The 20,037-nt window shown below is 37.5% G+C and overlaps 2 protein-coding genes across 5 annotated transcripts in view; one reads left to right on the top strand and one right to left on the bottom strand.

Moving 5' to 3' along the window:
* The window catches only part of LOC134804354 (ecdysone-induced protein 74EF), a 309,467-nt gene that overhangs the window by 174,046 nt on the left and 115,384 nt on the right, over nt 1–20,037 (bottom strand). Inside the window, exon 1 of one of the 4 annotated variants that reach the window (XM_063777368.1) lies at nt 1,639–1,670. The exons of 1 other annotated variant lie outside the window; for it this stretch is intronic. The gene's annotated coding sequence lies outside the window, so the exon portion shown is untranslated. Of the gene's footprint in view, nt 1–1,638; nt 1,672–20,037 lie in introns of those variants that run through there. 2 more of the 4 variants (XM_063777366.1, XM_063777367.1) reach the window with 2 other exon arrangements.
* Nucleotides 3,837–20,037, top strand: part of LOC134804373 (U7 snRNA-associated Sm-like protein LSm11) — a 72,627-nt gene continuing 56,426 nt past the window's right edge. Inside the window, exon 1 of the mRNA XM_063777408.1 lies at nt 3,837–4,278. Within this exon, the coding sequence (XP_063633478.1) occupies nt 3,897–4,278 (382 nt within the window). The 5' untranslated portion in view covers nt 3,837–3,896. The remainder of the gene's footprint in view (nt 4,279–20,037) is intronic.

Here is a 20,037-nt window from a genome sequence, read left to right on the forward strand (position 1 = left end):
TTTTAATTTGACAGCAAGGTTCCTCCATACAATCGTTAATAGTAACGTTTATTTCAATGTTGTTTTCTGACATGAAATGAACCGCCGATGAAGTTAATTACTGTTTAGTATGGGCAATTATAGCACGACCGAGCACCGATTTAAGTTCTTTGTTTCATTTCATAACTCGGCGTGTATAATTGAAGTGTTAGTGTTTTTTCTTAGTGGCAACATTTTTGTTAGTTACTAGCCAGAAGAAGATTTATTTAAGGCCAGTCCAGACGGGACAATTTTTCGCCCAATTCGATTATTGCCAATGTGGACACAAATTAAATCGAAGCATATTGGCTCGCTAATTTTACAATGAAATTGTGTAAGGTAGATCAAATTGTTAATTTCATCATTCCGTCTGGACAGGCCTATATAAACTTAAAAATAACATAATATTAATGAGCGTAAGCTTAGATTTAAAATCAGAATATAGAAAAATTTTAAATCAGAGAAAAATGGGAAAAATAAGCATGACTTATTTTGTCCATCCCCTCTTATAAAATTGTTATTTGGTTAGCAGTCATCTCTGCTTTAGTAAATATATTTTAGAAAAAAATGCTTTACAATATTTACAGTTTTTTATATAATTATTGCAAAATATTAATTGCCAATGTGGAGTACTTTTATCCTGAATAAATCAAAGCTATTTAAGTTGATAAGCAATGGAATATATATATAGTGTCATAAAATTAATTGTGCGTAATACTTAGCAACAATTTCTAATGGTTGTAGGTGAATTGATTCTCGAGTGTTTCAAGTGGATAGATAGCCGATACCTCAATGCGATATCCAATAGAGGAAAAACAAACAAATTGCGATATAGTTGAATCCCAGATGGGGCAGAGCTTCGCGGAGATTGGTATCTAAAACCATTAATGTAGCGTACTCATCTAAAATTAAGATAAATCTTATGTTACAGGATGCTTGTAATATTATAGGTACACTCCTACATTTTTAATGGTATTTTTTGATTACTATTTAATTATAAACTGAAGTATATGTCATATATCAAAGAAAAAGCGATGAAACCCTCCAGTGGTGCTGTGCTGGCAAAGATTTCTTTCTAAGATGTTCTATTTAAGTATTGGAATGAATATTGCTCTATCTATGTATGAAACAATACAGTTTTTAAGTAAGTAAATTACAACCTCTTCGTTATTGCCTTTATTGCAAAACTATTTAGGTATTTCGTGAAACATCAATAACCTGAACTTACTAATAATGTATTTAGGTATTTGATTCGGGATTAAAGATAATAAAAGAACAAAGACCTTTACTGATCCAAAAAATGTACCGCACTGCGACGCACGTTATTTTAATTTAATTTAAAAGCACGCCCACACAAGTTGATATTTGTGTATAAATATAGTTGATATAGATCACATAAAAGTAGATATTTATCAAAGCATAACGCAGATGGCGCTGCAATCTTTTAAAAACACATCTTTAGATATGCCACCAAAGAAATACACCGCAGACTACCTACAGACTTTTTTTAAATATTTGGAATTATAATCTGTGGGTTTTTAACCTCAACGTGCGTCGGAGTGGGTCACGTGTTCAATAGTGAAATGTCAGTCTGCTGTGTTATCAATGCGCCGAGTTCACCTGGCGACGATCCCTTGTTGGAGAAGGCGGCGCACGCGCACCATGGGCTGCACCGTTCTGAGGACAAGAGAGAAACACTTTGGTAATTTAAATTAGACTATGGAATCTGCTTTAACAACGATTAAAGAGTATAAAACTATTTTGTTTTTAATGTGTGTATTTTAGTATGATTTTTGGATTTTTTTTTAATTAGTTACATGAATTTACTTTTGTACTATCATCATTTTTAATTTTATGTATTTTGTAAGGTTACAGGTTATTTTGTAAAATTTTCATGCTACCATACCCCCTAAATATTTTGACTACTTTCGGAGTTTTCGGTTAGATCAAAGTAGAACTCTATCAAATAGCGAACTAAAGCCATTCAGTACCTACACCGCAAAAACTATATAAATTAATCAGCATCGCAACAATCGTAACATCATCGCAATACATGGAGAATTAAAAAAAAAACAATGCACGGAAGGCTAGCAACACTACGAAGAAGCCACAGACAAAAAAATGCGAACAATGAACGCTCTTTCACTATAATTGGCATTAAAAAAAGTAAACGACTTTTGTTTTCTAAACGCTTCCTATTCGTAGTGCACTTTCTTCGCTGTCATTGCGTTTAAAAAGTTATGAGCGACTGTTGCACAGTGACATTTTAACATGGAAGTTTTCTTTTTTTCGTGATTTAGGTATTTTGGCGGGCTTAAAAATACTGTGGTTTATTTAGTTAACTGATTTTTTTTTTAATTTTTGTAACAATTTTTTAAAATGAAAGATAGGAAAACGTAGTGATTATATATTCTGTTTGGGTAGGAATATATAATAAAATTATATGTAAATTATTTAAAAAAATATATCATTTTTGTTATACCTATTTGAAAAGTTAATTTAATGATTAACAAAATAAGTCCATCATAAACTGCGTACATATTGCAAAAATGAACCACGAATGGCCGTGATATAACTTTGCCACGTAATACTGCATATTAATAATGCAGCTGCATTATTCATTGAGTTTTGATACGGCTATTAAAATGCATGAAAAATTCACACTGTTATTAATAAGATACATGAATTTTAATGGAGCAGTTAGTTATTTTCGAATATTATCAACGTGAAAGTTAACAAAACTAGTGCTTTCCACTCGACAATAGATGGCGACATTACAAAATAAAGCGCCATCTCTTATTCAATAGAAAACAACTCAGGCCCAAGCTATTTATCCCTACACTGCAAAGCTATTATAGTTGATTTATAGTCTTTAGTCCGATGAGTTGAGCCTTGATTTAACTTCCTACTGCACGGCAAAGACCTTGTGCACGCGATGACGACTCAGTTATACAATATTAGAAATTACACCACTCGATTTCTATCGATTGAGTATAAACTTTATTGGTTTGTGATAATGATGCCTTTTGTTCGAACACGTTATAGTTGCTGTATGAGAATGATTTTGTTTTATTTTTAGATTTATTTGATCTGATTTAAGTTCGTGTAGATGCAATTATCAGATACCTGGGCAATCTACCGCGATAGCTTTATTTAAACGCATATCTAACGTGTTTAGGTATAATACATAACGAAGTTTTTCACATTTCAATAAAAACATAAAATATATAACATTTACTTATATTGTGAATGACATTTATTTGTTTGTTAATTAAAAATAATGATAGGTAGGTACATAACATAACAAACCAATCATTAAACGTAAGTTAACTACAGAGCTACAAGGCATTGTAAATAATGTAGCTCGAGGAAGAGCCTTCAACATTCTATCACGAGATCATTATGGTTGTTTTAATCAATTAAAAACGCACTTAGGTAACCAATTGACTTTAAAATTCAATTTCGTATCTATAAATTAATTTATTTCATCGTTAACTTTTTGTTGTGATGAAAATATATGCGTGAACCGAAACGCAAAGATGACGTTTCGTTTCACATTAAAAAAATATCAGTTACTGAAATGTTTACATGTGCACGGAATTAAAAAAAATATCGTTTATCATTTAAGTAAAAATAACAAATAATTAAGAAAATTGTTTTTACTTTCAAAGCATTCGAAGTACATGTATTTATTGCTTAATTTGGCGAGGCCGATCCGACAAATGAATGCGTAAATCGAAACGTAGCACTTTTGTTTTGTTTTTATTTGACGTTTCTACCTATTGATTTTTCACTTCATAGTCAAGACCAAAGTGGAGACCGGTGTAGGTTAAATATCTGTAGAAAAGTGTAAAAACGTATTTTCAATAAGTGAAACAATGTCGGACAACAGTGATAAGGAGGGTAATGATCTCGAGCCCACGCCGGGCACGAGTGGCTTGCAGAATTTTAGTAAACTCGAAGTGAAATCCGACGTGGAGGACGACGGTTCGACTTCAGACTCGGAAATAAATGCGTACAGTGTGAGATTTAACCCCATGAAGGCTTTATACTCGGACAGAATCATGCTACCAGTGCCCGATGCGCCTGTTTACGAGAATTTACAGCAATTCGAAGCGGCACTGTTGAAAAATCAAGAAATATTAGCGGTCGGTATGGGACAGCAGGTCCAGGAGCGGGAGAAAAAGAAGTTGGAGCGTAAACAAGCATACGAGCAGGCCCTTGAAGAAAAAAACAAGCAGCGTTTTGCGAAATACGAAGGTGAGTTTGAGGTTATGTTCTGGTACGGCGCCGCGCGCTCGAATGTTACGTCACTGCTCTAACAAAGGCGGCTGAAAGTTTCCGTCTCGCTCTTTGTTGTTGCCAAACTTTAACTCACGATTTACAATGTGTTTCGTTTTTTTTTTGTTAACATAACATTTCTTTAACTGATGCAATGAAGTTAAATTAATTCAAACAGTTATAAAAGGTTCTGTTCTAGAATGATCCCCACCGAAACCCGATTACTATACTCCGTGCATTGTTATTTGCGTTATTTGACACATTATGACTGACGTATATAGAGATGTAACTAACCCAAATCGATTGTCACAGCTAGCGATTACGATTGGATGGCACGTAGACTGCGGTATCGACTTGTGACGTATAATGAATTTTTATTTGAGATTTAAATAAAGCTAGAATTATATGGTTCTCCCGCAAGCTAAATGCATTTAATACACCTACCGAGTAGGTCGCACCCATTGTCAAAATCGAAACTAACTGGGGATCTATTTTAAAGTTTATTTATGTTATTTCTGTGTCAAATTTGTTGTATGTTAGGTGATGATAAATATATCCATATTTACAGTTAATTATCCACCCTTTCCTTATTTTTATTAAAAGAAAAATGAAAAATTCATATTGATTTACTTAGACAACTACCGATTCATAATGGTGGTGTCGGCCAACCCTAAATTAAAAAAAAAAAAGAGGTAGAATGTAAATGTTTGCATTGCAATTGTTTTCCTTTGTGATTTCGATGTGCAAGACATTTTACGTTGTATTGCTGTTGTGAGTGACAGATGTCAAATAACGCAAATAACAATGCACGGAGTATAAGCCACTGCAGGTGTATGCTGTATTGCGCGGAGATCAACCTGGATAGAAACCTAAGACACCAGCATATCTACATCAACTCAGACAGCCAGGCTGCTCTGCTGGCACTAGAATCCCTTGAGTCAAACTCAAAACTAGTCCAGAACTGTAAAACAAACCTAAATGCACTGGCTAACTCCAACAAGGTCACACTTAGATGGGTACCAGGGCACTCCGACATTAACGGAAACGAAGAAGCGGACGAACTTGCTAGAAAGGGCGCAGACACACCCCTGGTCGGCCCAGAACCGTTCTGTGGAATCACAAAACGGGATGCATATTCTCTGCTCAGCAAGTTAGAAAAAACGAGAGCAACCGAGTGGTGGAAGTTCGTTAAAGGACAAGAACACTCGAAAGCTCTTATCAAAGGGTTCAACAGCAGAACTGCTAAGGAGCTTTTAGGACTCAAAAGGCACAAAACCTGCGCGGTGACCAGAATACTGACTGGACACTGTAAGTTGAATAAACATATGTTTCAAATTGGGAAGAAACAAGATGCGACATGCAGGTTCTGTCAGGAGTCAGAGGAGACTGTGGACCACTAATGTCAAAAAGAAGTACCTACCTAGGGCGACACGTAGTGCAACCCTATGAGGTACAGAACATTACGGCCCAAAGAATCTGGAACTTTCTGGATGCAACGGGCATTAGTAATGAACTTTAAAGGGCCGTCACAATAGATCAATGCTGGTCGATGCGACACTCAAAGGCCCACAACACCACAATAATAATAATAAATGCTGTATTCCCATTTGTCCCCACCCCATGTGACCGCCGGCATACATGATGCGGGGACAACTGGGAATGATTTATATGTAAAACACTCCTATATGTGCCCGGTGGGGTCAAATGGGAAGACACCAGTACACCACTGCTAACATTATGTCAAATTTATAAACCAAAAAGAGCTGTTGTAAAAATTTTCATAGTCTATATCTCTGCTATTTACAAGTATGAAAATAAAATTAAATAGAAGATTCTGTCTTAGTTTAAATATAGGTCAATTTTACACAGTTTAACCTAGTCCCACAGTAAACTCAATAAGGCTTGTATTGTGGGGACTAGACAACAATATCATATATAGGTAGTTAATATATAAATACTTAATATCTGGGAAACCGAGCTTTGCTCGGAAAACTTATAAAACCTTAAAAATGTGCATTTTCCCAGAGATAAGACCTAGCTAGATCGATTTTTCGCCCCCAATAACCCCCATATACAGCAAACATCATCGAAATGATTAGAGCCGTTTCCGAGATCCCCGAAATATATAAATAAATATACAAGAATTGCTCGTTTTAAGTTATAAGATTTAATTGAGGTCACTAAAACGTCTTGTAAGTGCAGTCTCGTAAAAATCTAAACTTGTATGAATGATGTTGGTGTATTTGCTAGCTTTGGCCAATGACACTGTGGATGATTTATTTATACCCATACATGAAAGTGTATTAAAATTTACGAGAGTAGCGGTACGGTGAAATTAGAAACTCTGAAATGCTCCTATTGATTTACAAGTTGATTTTCCGAATCATCCTACATTTGGAGGTTATTTATTTACTTTACCTATCATATGGCTAGCGTTCCCATCACAGAACAATGGTGTTCCGGACATTTGGGAGGTGCGCGCGGCGCTGGAGCCAACTCGTAAAGGCCCTTTTGACACTTTAGTGAAATGTAAGGGGTACACATGTGCTCTCCCGAATTATGGCAATATTCTTTGCCATCACACTCTTGTCAGAATGGTCGCAATTGTTGTGTTGGCAATAAGTATGATCGCTATATTATGATATTTGATTTTAATTTGATTGCCTATATGACTGAGTTACATGGGTTTTTTGTGTACGCTTACCATCAGGCGGGCCGTATGCATGTTTGCCACCGATGTGGTATTAAAAAAAAACTATTAGCTTAGCAGCCCAGCATACAAATATGTTTTTATTGAAGTGATAGCTAGACTTTAAAAATGGTCACTATGGATTGCCGGGTGTTGACTAAAGAATAGTTTAACTTAACACATTTAAAGACTAATTCATCATTAGATGCACACTTCCAAGTTAGTTCATTGCATAATAATTATTTATTTAAAATTTAAAGAATATTGCACATAAAATAATACATACAAACGGCGGACTTGATGCCTAAGGCATTCTCTACCACTCAACCTCTGGACCAAAAAGAGAATATTTCACTTTTTTTATTCAACATTAATGAGCAAAAACAAAAGAAAATATTCTCGAGACTAGTTCGCCATTTTGAAGTTCAACCGAAAATCTTATGAGTTAACCCCCTTATTCATAAAACTTTATGGGCCTAATTTAGTTAAATTATGTGTAATCCCTTTCTTACAAATACTAAGTCAAAATGACAGATAAAGACAAACGATTCATAGTTAATTCAGGCCAGTATCCCGTTTGTGAATAACGCCAATGACGTTCGGTTTTATGTTATTAAACTTTTCATTTGTTCAGTGAATTTTCGCAAATAGCTGTAAAACAATGTTTCCTATAGAAGACAGGCTATTTCGCGCGTGGAAAGCCGTAGGGTCGCGTTGTCAGGCCGTTGTACGCAATGCCGTCGACCCCAGGGCCACCCAGGCAACGTTAGATGTTAGATTACTTTACACTATAGCCCTATCTTTCAGGTTTCAAACTTTTCCATCTACATGAAATAGGCTCTGTTTTTACACCGTTCCCGAGTTTAAATTAAGTTATCCCAAAGACACCGCGGTGTTCTAACTATTTCCATTTTGATGTTAATCAAGAGTCTATTTTTATCTAATAAGGCCCTTAAAAGCGTGTTAACTTGCCTTAGGGCCTGATTACATATTGATATGTGTTTAGTACGAATTCATATTCATACATTTGCTACTACAGATGAAGTGCATAATTGTTTTCCATCGTATTTTCTCGGAAACGTTTGTATTAAATACGAACACAGATGTAGTGTAGTACTGAGGTTGACTGAAGTAGCATGACAAAATTTGACAGACTGACTGAAATAGCGAGACACGTTCGTACGTTTCCGTGAAAATATACGATGGAAAATAATTATGCACTACATCTGTAATCAGGTTTTGAATCGATGAAGTTACTAGAAAAAGACCTCAAGACTGCTAGTCATATTTTTGGGCAACCATATTATGATCTAAAAAATGACTGGCTTAACCCACGGCACCTTCGTCGATTCGTTTGCAACCTTATTGCTAAAGACGTAAAGCCGACACGTGGTACACATGAACGGTCACGGGGTCACGGCAATGCTAAACGGACGCCATTGTTAGGATTATGAACGCGATCTGTCATCGCACGCGCATCACTTGCCATTCCTATTGATTGTCTTATGTTTTATATTTTTTATTGAGATGATAGGAGGCAAACGAGCAGAATCACCCAGTGGTACACTACACAGACACCCGCACCACCAGGGGGGTTGTAAATGCGTATTTTTCGTCGATATTGATTTTAGATATTACGCCGTCATGTACAGTTGTACCTATAGGTATAGTACATAATTATTTTCCATCGTATTGTCACGGAAACGTGCGAACGTGTCTTGCTATTTCAGTCAGTCTCGGTACATAAAGTACTAAGGTTGACTGAAGTAGCATGAAAAATACGAACGTTTTCGAGAAAGTACGATAGAAAAAATATGCACTACATGTGTATACATTATTTTAATTTAGAATTAAGAGTACTGGTTGTAATTGTGGGCGCAGCTGAAATTAAGCGGTCGCACTTCCATACTACATTTGTATGGGAGTGCTTATTTATGTGTTTAGACTGCGATTGTCTTATGTGCTCCATTTAGTAGTTGAGGATGTGCATTGAACAGACACCCAATACAAAGATCTATTGAGTGTATAAGATAAATAAAGTCTAAGAAAAAAAACGTGCCTCGAAAATCAAGAAAAAAATATGTAGATGGCGATATACCTTTGGCCAATACTTGAGTACAGATGACGACACGACACCGTTTGATATCTAACACATATCAGTGAAGGAACATGGGTCAAATAGCCATATACTCGTATAAGTCAATCTAAGAGTTTTAGTCCTGTGTCGAAAGGTGGCAGTAAATTTAATTAACTAGAAAATTTACTTTGACAATACGCATCTATACTCAATTCTCTTTGCCCTATATTAAGATATCCCATAATGGCATGCTACGTTTCATTATTTCATACTTTCTCGGTATACTATTGGCATTAGTGCGTAGTGCGTAGGGCTGACATCGACTTAGAAAATTAATCACGAAAATATAGTTAAGTGGTTCGATTATTAACCTCCTAGCTTAGTCGGTGCCCTGCTTACGAACCAGGAGGTCCCGGGTTCGAATCCCGGTAAGGGCATTTATTTGTGTTGTCATCACGTATATTTTTTTCTGAGTTATGTATATAATTATATATCGATATAAGTATGTATATCGTCGCCTAGTACAGTCACCCGCAATAATATGTCACTTTTCGAAGGCCGTATAATGACACGCTCTGGCTCTACAATCGATATAAGATCGTGTCAGATATTGTTGATACGCAGGTGATTGTACCCATGGTGGCGCAGTGTGTTACCGCCCTAACTACTATACAGGAAAATATTGCGGCCTTCACCTCTGACCTGGTTCCAACGTAAGCAAATTATAACCATCACATTATCACTACACCTTATAAAACAAAGTCCGCCGCGTCTGTGTATTTGTGTGTATGTATGTTCGCGATAAACTCAAAAACTACTGAACGGATTTTCATGCGGTTTTCACCTATCAATCTAGTGATTCTTGAGGAAGGTCTAGGTGTGTAATTTGTTAAGGTTTTGTGTAACCCGTGCAAAGCCGGGGCGGGTCGCTAGTATAATACAAGTAGTACAGTCACCTGCAATAATATGTTACTATTCGAAGGCCACAAAAATATGTGACACGCTGTTATGGCTCTACAAATGAGATCGTGTCAGATATTTTTGCGGCGGTCGTTGTGTGAGATATTATTGCAGGTGACTGAACATGCTTAAACAGTATAATGAAAGAGTGAATGGACATCTCTTAGGTAAGCATGCTACGTGCTAGTCCACATCGGGGCTTACGATCAGGTGAGATTGTGGGCAATATTTTTCTTTATCCAATAAAAAAAACACATTAGGGTAAACCAATCAATTACTGGCCACCCTAAACTAAAACTGAATTCTATTCACCTACAAACAGAATTAATTTTAGTATAAGGTTTCAATAACTGGTTACCCAATTTTTTCAATCTAACGATTATTAACCATTGGTGTAGAGTTGGAATAACCTAACTCAGCAAGTCTGTATGACATCTGTAATGACATAGTGTGGGAATGTCAAATTTGTTACGAATAGTCCAATCGCTTACGCTCAGTGAGAGTGACAGAAGAACACGAACCTCCTGAGCCTTAAAAATAAACTTAAGGTTATTTAAATGTCAAATGCTAAAAAATGTGTCATATTTGCCATTTTCGTATGATATATTTAAACTACGTTTTTTACTACGTCTCAAAAACGTATACATCGTGCTCAGTGCTCACGCGTACCACTACCAATTTAAAAAAACATCTTTTTATTGTTACGCATTTTTGATGGCGATGTTGCAACTATGGGGCCTAGTCTAAATATCCTTATTGTCGGGAATCAAATGGTGACAAGTAACACAATGTGTGTGGTGACGAAAACTAGGTTTCACGACAAAAGAAAGTACCAATTCGTTTTAAGTGATAGTTTGACCTATAAGACTTACTTTTTATGTACAAAATACATTCAAAACAAAAAAAAAATGTAGGTAATTGATCTAAACTCATACTACAATTTTTCCTTCTTATGGCCTCAGAAATGCGTGGTTAAATTTTTTCGACTGATTTGCAAAAAAATTGTACATAGTTAAGCACCTGTAATTAGTCTAAAGTTAATGGAATCCATTGTGTTACCACAGTTAAGCCATTTCTATTTAAGTTAGATGCATGAAATTCTATTTAAGTTAGATGTGTTAGCGTATGCTATAGACTTAGGTATATGTCGTACACATATTACATAATGAAGTACAATAAATACAATACAATAAAATTTACATAGTTTCTTTTCGTAACACAAATGAATCAATCAACGTATTCACTGCCAGGGGGCGTGGCCTAGGAACAAACTTGTGTGACGGTGGACGCACATGTGCGTCGGGGGCAGTGAATGTGTTAAGTTAAGACTAAATCACAGCTTCTTAACTGCGCTTAATTACGTCCATATTTTTTGCAATTCACTCTTAAATCGAGTTCCTTGTGAGCACATTTTACTAGCACAGTGGTTATTAATATTTTGAGGCCGACTGTACCGACCATAAACAATCACAAGTTAGATAACCAACCATAAAGGAAGGCTGGAAAGTGCAGCTGCGCTTGTGAAACTCTATAATTGTCTATTCCTGAACAATTAACGCTATTTGTGTACCATTGTTCCGTCTTAGGCCGTTCCATTTTTAAAATGGGACTACTCGTTATACTTACATGATTTTGCTTTCACGAGATATAAAGTCGGACAAAGCGAAGGCTGCGTTACAACCAGATATGTGCGAGGATGGGTATCGAGGGATGTGTTGTTAAGAACCAATAGAAAGGGCTGGAGCTGAGCGAGGGTAAATGAAGTGATTCCATTGGTTCTTAATAACGAACCCTTGCTACGCACCCTCGCACATCTCTGGTGGAAACGCAGCCTTAGACGGACTCTAATTATTTTAGAAGATCAACTTTTTATTTTAGTGCAAATTCTTACACGATATTCACTCATAAAAGTCATAAATCATAATTTAAACTGATACGGGACTGCGACCAGCGACCACGTAATGTCACGTTCGAAACGTCAGTCCAGATAATAAAACTAGCTCTTTTATTATCTGGACTGACGTTTCTAGCTGCACGGAGCGGGTGAGCGGGTTAACGAAAAATATTAAGAGCAACGGCTTATTGGTGAACACGCGTGCGACAGATTTTACCTAAAATGCCACCCGCGTGCGTGCGTCCGCACCCGCGCCACAGAATAAATAATAGTACACCGTACAGAAAGGAAACTTCCTACAAAACCGAAGTTTGACAGCGGTTCAGGGTCGAATCATACTATCCCTTTCTAATATATGGCACTATCCCTTTCGGCAATTTAGGGTTGTCAAAAATCAAGTGATTATCTTATCTGTGGTCGTGCACGGAAAAGGAAGTCAAGTGGTGCCAACCCTAATAATTGCTCGGAGCAATGCTGAGCCGAGAAGAGCCGAGTTTGGCCGAAGTCAGGAGTTTCGCACCCCTGCCCGCGCCAGCTAGTTGACGCCCTAAGTACACCCTATTACGTTCCGTTTCAGTTTAACCTTTTAACCGCCGTAGACTGATATATAAGAAACAAAATCGGGCTCATTTCGCCGCGGTCTGATAAATAAGACAAAACTTCGTGTAACTTCGTACCGCCGGCGACACGAGCACGCTCTGAAACATTCTTTAATGGTTAAAAGGTTAAATTATGAAACTAGTCTATTGACCGAACGAACGCGAAGCGTCTCCATTTCAGCATGGGCAAAAATGTGATTTCATTCATCACATTTAAATCTTGCCCCGAAATGGAACCCAGGTTCGACCCCTCCTGACACAGTCATGAGTCATGAATGTCATGATCAATTTATAAAATTTCGATTTTAGTCTGAAAACCAGTTATCAAAGCGTTAGAAAGTATCGCGTGTTATCCAGTGTTCGAAGTCTAAATTCCGCAAGACCTAGACTTTCGCGACTTTCTGACTAACCTTCTAATAAAATGTTGGGGTCTATACCACTAGTGTACATTTCATTCGATAGCGCGACATGACGTACGCGATTGCGTTAAGGGGCCCACTGATTAACAGTCCGCCGGACGGTATCGGCCTGTCAGTTAGAACAAAATTTTGACAGTTCCGAACAACTGACAGGCCGATACCGTCCGGCGGACTGTTAATCAGTGGGCCCCTTTAAGTGTTGTTTTGTATGGGATTTTAAGTTTACAAAACGTCCCGCTTAGCGCGCTGTTCAAAATCCGATACAAAAATATGTAGACATAACATAATGCACGCAAATGCGAACGCTTGTCAGGCTATCTAATGAAATATATGTACACTAAGGGTTCAGATCAGAATTTGTAGTGGAATGTGTACTCAAAAATGACCGCAAATCGATGTACAGTTTAGCCGTTTGGCACACGCATACTAGAGGTCAAAAGTCTTTTTTGACCCTCAGTTCTTAAAAACATCCCATACATTATTGACAACAGTACCCCTAGTGTAAATTTCATTCGATAGCGTTACGTGATGTACGCGGTTGCGTTAAGTGTCATTTTGTACGGGATTTTGAGTTTCCAAAACGCCCCGCCTGGCGCGCTGTTTAAAATCCCAAACAAAATGACACTTACGCAATGGCGTTCGTCCGTCACGCTATCGAATGTAATTTATGTACACTGGGGGTGCAGACAACGCTTTTACCTAAAACGCCACATATATTTGGCGTTCCCAAGATTTAAGAATTCCAAGACTATTATTCCTATTCCCGGGTCATTGACCGATGGTCCAGGGTGCGAGAGGGACGGCAACAGCCGTAGGCGGTTATGCAACTGTGCAGTAGGTCGCGAATACGAACATATGTGTGTGTTATGTTGGTCAGTCGCCGTCAGATACACCGGAGCGGCCGAGGTGCTCACAAATATCTGAACACGCTATTGTCAAGGCGCTAGAGTGCCTGTTCAGTGATCAGATACCTTTTTAGCCGACTTTTGCAAAGGAGGTCCATTAATTGCGTAAGAGGGGATTTTGGGCAAAAAATTGTGTAAAAAATTTAGAGAATCAGATTAATTTAAAGTTAAACATGTTTCTAGACTTAAATACCTACCTATGCCAATATCTGACACAATTCTTCTATACATATAAAGCCATGAAAAAATGTAAAAATATTCCAAAACATTCTCAAAAACCCCTCGCGTAATTAGTAAAAAAAATAAAAAAACATGATTTAAGATCATTGGACGATTTTGCACTAGTATTAGACGCCGTGGGACGCTAGAGGATGAAACTCAAAATTTCTAATCATTCTGTATTCAAGTAAGGCCTAACAGTAGTTTGGACTTCACCAAATTATAAAAAAAAAACAAATTTCTATACTATATTCGTTAAAATGTTAAAAATAAAGTAATGTTGTATCTATGTTCGGTTAGGACTAGTCCTTATGTTATGAGTCACCCTGTAATGAGTTTCTGTAAGAAATGAATTTTTAGATATCTTATACCTTTAAGCAATTCGCTGGCCCAATATTACAGGGTGCTATGTTTCACTTTTATCGAACTGAAATTTGAACATTGTCATAGTAACATTAAGTCGAATTTCAACTATCTTGAATATGTAACATAGAACCCTGTAATATTGGGCCAGCGAATTCTTGTATACGTATTTATTTATATATATATTTCGGGGATCTTGGAAACGGCTCTAACGATTTCGATGAAAATTGCTATATGGGGGTTTTATGGGGCGAAAAATCGATCTAGCTAGGTTGAGGGATTTATTCTAGTTTATTTTTGGGGTTCCGTATCTCATAAGAGTCACGAGTCGGACTCGCCCACCGAGGGTTCCATACAAATTTTACTAATTTGTTTTATTTTTTATTTTTAAATTGACAGTTTTCTGATTTTTCCCTGTAATATGTTGTCGGCATATAAACGGTTTTGTTTTGCGGCATAAACGGCGGTATCTTTTATTACGTTAACTTAGAAACTTGATTTTTCACAGCTTTAAGGGACTCTAAACCTGTACGGCTACCACCAGTTTTGACATTGACAGATTAACTCGCGTCTACGTAAATTACTTTCTATACATCTCGCTTGCACTAATATGCGAGTACGAGCGAGATGCATAGAAAGTAAGTTACTTAAACGTGAGTGAATATGTCAATGTTAAAACTGGTGGTAGTGCTTCTGAGTATATAGTTTTAATTACAACTTGTATGACGGTGGACGCACATGTGCGTCGGGGGCAGTGAATGTGTTAAGTTAAGACTAAATCACAGCTTCTTAACTGCGCTTAATTACGTCCATATTTTTTGCAATTCACTCTTAAATCGAGTTCCTTGTGAGCACATTTTACTAGCACAGTGGTTATTAATATTTTGAGGCCGACTGTACCGACCATAAACAATCACAAGTTAGATAACCAACCATAAAGGAAGGCTGGAAAGTGCAGCTGCGCTTGTGAAACTCTATAATTGTCTATTCCTGAACAATTAACGCTATTTGTGTACCATTGTTCCGTCTTAGGCCGTTCCATTTTTAAAATGGGACTACTCGTTATACTTACATGATTTTGCTTTCACGAGATATAAAGTCGGACAAAGCGAAGGCTGCGTTACAACCAGATATGTGCGAGGATGGGTATCGAGGGATGTGTTGTTAAGAACCAATAGAAAGGGCTGGAGCTGAGCGAGGGTAAATGAAGTGATTCCATTGGTTCTTAATAACGAACCCTTGCTACGCACCCTCGCACATCTCTGGTGGAAACGCAGCCTTAGACGGACTCTAATTATTTTAGAAGATCAACTTTTTATTTTAGTGCAAATTCTTACACGATATTCACTCATAAAAGTCATAAATCATAATTTAAACTGATACGGGACTGCGACCAGCGACCACGTAATGTCACGTTCGAAACGTCAGTCCAGATAATAAAACTAGCTCTTTTATTATCTGGACTGACGTTTCTAGCTGCACGGAGCGGGTGAGCGGGTTAACGAAAAATATTAAGAGCAACGGCTTATTGGTGAACACGCGTGCGTGCGTCCGCACCCGCGCCACAGAATAAATAATAGTACACCGTACAGAAAGGAAACTTCCTACAAAACCGAAGTTTGACAGCGGTTCAGGGTCGAATCATACTATCCCTTTCTAATATATGGCACTATCCCTTTCGGCAATTTAGGGTTGTCAAAAATCAAGTGATTATCTTATCTGTGGTCGTGCACGGAAAAGGAAGTCAAGTAGTGCCAACCCTAATAATTGCTCGGAGCAATGCTGAGCCGAGAAGAGCCGAGTTTGGCCGAAGTCAGGAGTTTCGCACCCCTGCCCGCGCCAGCTAGTTGACGCCCTAAGTACACCCTATTACGTTCCGTTTCAGTTTAACCTTTTGACCGCCGTAGACTGATATATAAGAAACAAAATCGGGCTCATTTCGCCGCGGTCTGATAAATAAGACAAAACTTCGTGTAACTTCGTACCGCCGGCGACACGAGCACGCTCTGAAACATTCTTTAATGGTTAAAAGGTTAAATTATGAAACTAGTCTATTGACCGAACGAACGCGAAGCGTCTCCATTTCAGCATGGGCAAAAACGTGATTTCATTCATCACATTTAAATCTTGCCCCGAAATGGAACCCAGGTTCGACCCCTCCTGACACAGTCATGAGTCATGAATGTCATGATCAATTTATAAAATTTCGATTTTAGTCTGAAAACCTGTTATCAAAGCGTTAGAAAGTATCGCGTGTTATCCAGTGTTCGAAGTCTAAATTCCGCAAGACCTAGACTTTCGCGACTTTCTGACTAACCTTCTAATAAAATGTTGGGGTCTATACCACTAGTGTAAATTTCATTCGATAGCGCGACGTGACGTACGCGATTGCGTTAAGGGGCCCACTGATTAACAGTCCGCCGGACGGTATCGGCCTGTCAGTTAGAACAAAATTTTGACAGTTCCGAACAACTGACAGGCCGATACCGTCCGGCGGAATGTTAATTAGTGGGCCCCTTTAAGTGTTGTTTTGTATGGGATTTTAAGTTTACAAAACGTCCCGCTTAGCGCGCTGTTCAAAATCCGATACAAAAATATGTAGACATAACATAATGCACGCAAATGCGAACGCTTGTCAGGCTATCTAATGAAATATATGTACACTAAGGGTTCAGATCAGAATTTGTAGTGGAATGTGTACTCAAAAATAACCGCAAATCGATGTACAGTTTAGCCGTTTGGCACACGCATACTAGAGGTCAAAAGTCTTTTTTGACCCTCAGTTCTTAAAAAAATCCCATACATTATTGACAACAGTATCCCTAGTGTAAATTTCATTCGATAGCGTTACGTGATGTACGCGATTGCGTTAAGTGTCATTTTGTACGGGATTTTGAGTTTCCAAATCGCCCCGCTTGGCGCGCTGTTTAAAATTCCAAACAAAATGACACTTACGCAATGGCGTTCGTCCGTCACGCTATCGAATGTAATTTATGTACACTGGGGGTGCAGACAACGCTTTTACCTAAAACGCCACATATATTTGGCGTTACCAAGATTTAAGAATTCCAAGACTATTATTCCTATTCCCGGGTCATTGACCGATGGTCCAGGGTGCGAGAGGGACGGCAACAGCCGTAGGCGGTTATGCAACTGTGCAGTAGGTCGCGAATACGAACATATGTGTGTGTTATGTTGGTCAGTCGCCGTCAGATACACCGGAGCGGCCGAGGTGCTCACAAATATCTGAACACGCTATTGTCAAGGCGCTAGAGTGCCTGTTCAGTGATCAGATACCTTTTTGGCCGACTTTTGCAAAGGAGGTCCATTAATTGCGTAAGAGGGGATTTTGGGCAAAAAATTGTGTAAAAAATTTAGAGAATCAGATTAATTTAAAGTTAAACATGTTTCTAGACTTAAATACCTACCTATGCCAAAATCTGACACAATTCTTCTATACATATAAAGCCATGAAAAAATGTAAAATTATTCCAAAACATTCTCAAAAACCCCTCGCGTAATTAGTAAAAAAATTAAAAAAACATGATTTAAGATCATTGGACGATTTTGCACTAGTATTAGACGCCGTGGGACGCTAGAGGATGAAACTCAAAATTTCTAATCATTCTGTATTCAAGTAAGGCCTAACAGTAGTTTGGACTTCACCAAATTATAAAAAAAAAAAATCAAATTTCTATACTATATTCGTTAAAATGTTAAAAATAAAGTAATGTTGTATCTATGTTCGGTTAGGACTAGTTCTTATGTTACGAGTCACCCTGTAATGAGTTTCTGTAAGAAATGAATTTTTAGATTTTTATTTAAAACCATAAACATAATTAATATCAAACTTATTACAATAAAAGATAACCTAAAATTAAAACTACCTACAAAACTAAAACTAATACCTATTTTTAGATATCTTATAATACCTTTAAGCAATTCGCTGGCCCAATATTACAGGGTTCTATGTTTCACTTTTATCGAACTGAAATTTGAACATTGTCATAGTAACATTAAGTCGAATTTCAACTATCTTGAATATGTAACAACCCTGTAATATTGGGCCAGCGAATTCTTGTATACGTATTTATTTATATATGTATTTCGGGGATCTTGGAAACGGCTCTAACGATTTCGATGAAAATTGCTATATGGGGGTTTTATGGGGCGAAAAATCGATCTAGCTAGGTTGAGGGATTTATTCTAGTTTATTTTTGGGGTTCCGTACCTATAAGGATTCCGTTTTTTTCATTTTGAGGTACAGAACCCTGTAAAACAGACTTTATCTACTAAAAAGTTATGCCGGCTGTACACGCTCGTTGAATCATTTAAACCGCGGATGCCCGCCACGATGGACATAGAAACTGTTGCTGCGATTTGCCTCTGTGCTGCTAGCTACTATAATAATTTAGGCGTATATCATAAAAAAAAAATACTAAGCTATGGAGAAGAAGGAGGTGGTGGGTGGTTACTAATGCACCGCAAAAGAATCCAAATCAATTAGCTCACTTATTCGGACCCAAGCATCGTAGATACATTGCTTATCTTTATGTTTCACATCTTTTGGGTTCCATAGGTAGGACTGGTTCCATTTGGTAAAATTAAAAAAACTGCAATTCAGCCTTGTTGGACCACATTTTAACGGCTGATCACCAAAACGCGATTTTACAGAAGCACACCGGGTAATTATTGATAATATTATTTAACATACGTGTGGTGGTAATTTACATTTGTGACGTCTACCCCCAATTTGTTCATAGGTTTTTGTTGTTTTGTTGTTTCTGTTTTAACAATGAATGTGTAGTTGTGTACATGCCCTACCTCGCTGCCCTCGCGGGAGCAGCGAGACCCTTTGACTCGGCCGCAAAAAACCGACCGCTATCGGGGAACGACGAGACGAGACAAGGAAGACCGAGACAAGACGAGAGCAGTCTGTACACACTCGCTCTCGGCCTGTCTCGGGGTGTCTCGCCGAGAGTGTACAGCCGGCATTAAACGAGCAATTCTTGTTTATTTAATACACGGTGTAACATGAGGAAAACGAATAATTTTAATTGCTTTTTCAATTTTTTTAATGTATTTGTACATAAAAAATAAATGTTATTGGTAAACTTGTAGCTTAAAATTGATTTTTACATTTTTTTTTTCGTAAAACCTACTTTTTGCAAAGTGTTACTTGTCACTTTTTGACATCTATCAATAAGGATATTTAGACTACTTCCCATAGCAGCAACATCACCATCAAAAAGGCCTTTTACACTATGTAAAAAAAAATGTTTTTTTTTTTAAATTAATATTACTTATATCTGAAACTAGGCGAATTTCAAAAAAGTTTATAGGACATTTTTGTCTCTAAATATGATCAGGAATACGCTGTTAAAATTATTCGGTTTCCTCGTGTTACACCGTGTATTTAGATTTCGGGGATCTCAGAAACGGCTCTAAAGATTTCGATGAAATATGGTATATGGGGGTTTTCGGGGCCAAAAAATCGATCTAGCTAGGCCTTATTTCTGGGAAAACGCGCCTTTTTTGAGTTTTTATATGTTTTCCGAGCAAAGCTCGGTCTCCCAGATATTTATATATATTATAAACGTTACGATACGACAG

Source organism: Cydia splendana, chromosome Z, assembly GCF_910591565.1.
Source record: "Cydia splendana chromosome Z, ilCydSple1.2, whole genome shotgun sequence".
Lineage (NCBI taxonomy): Eukaryota > Metazoa > Arthropoda > Insecta > Lepidoptera > Tortricidae > Cydia > Cydia splendana.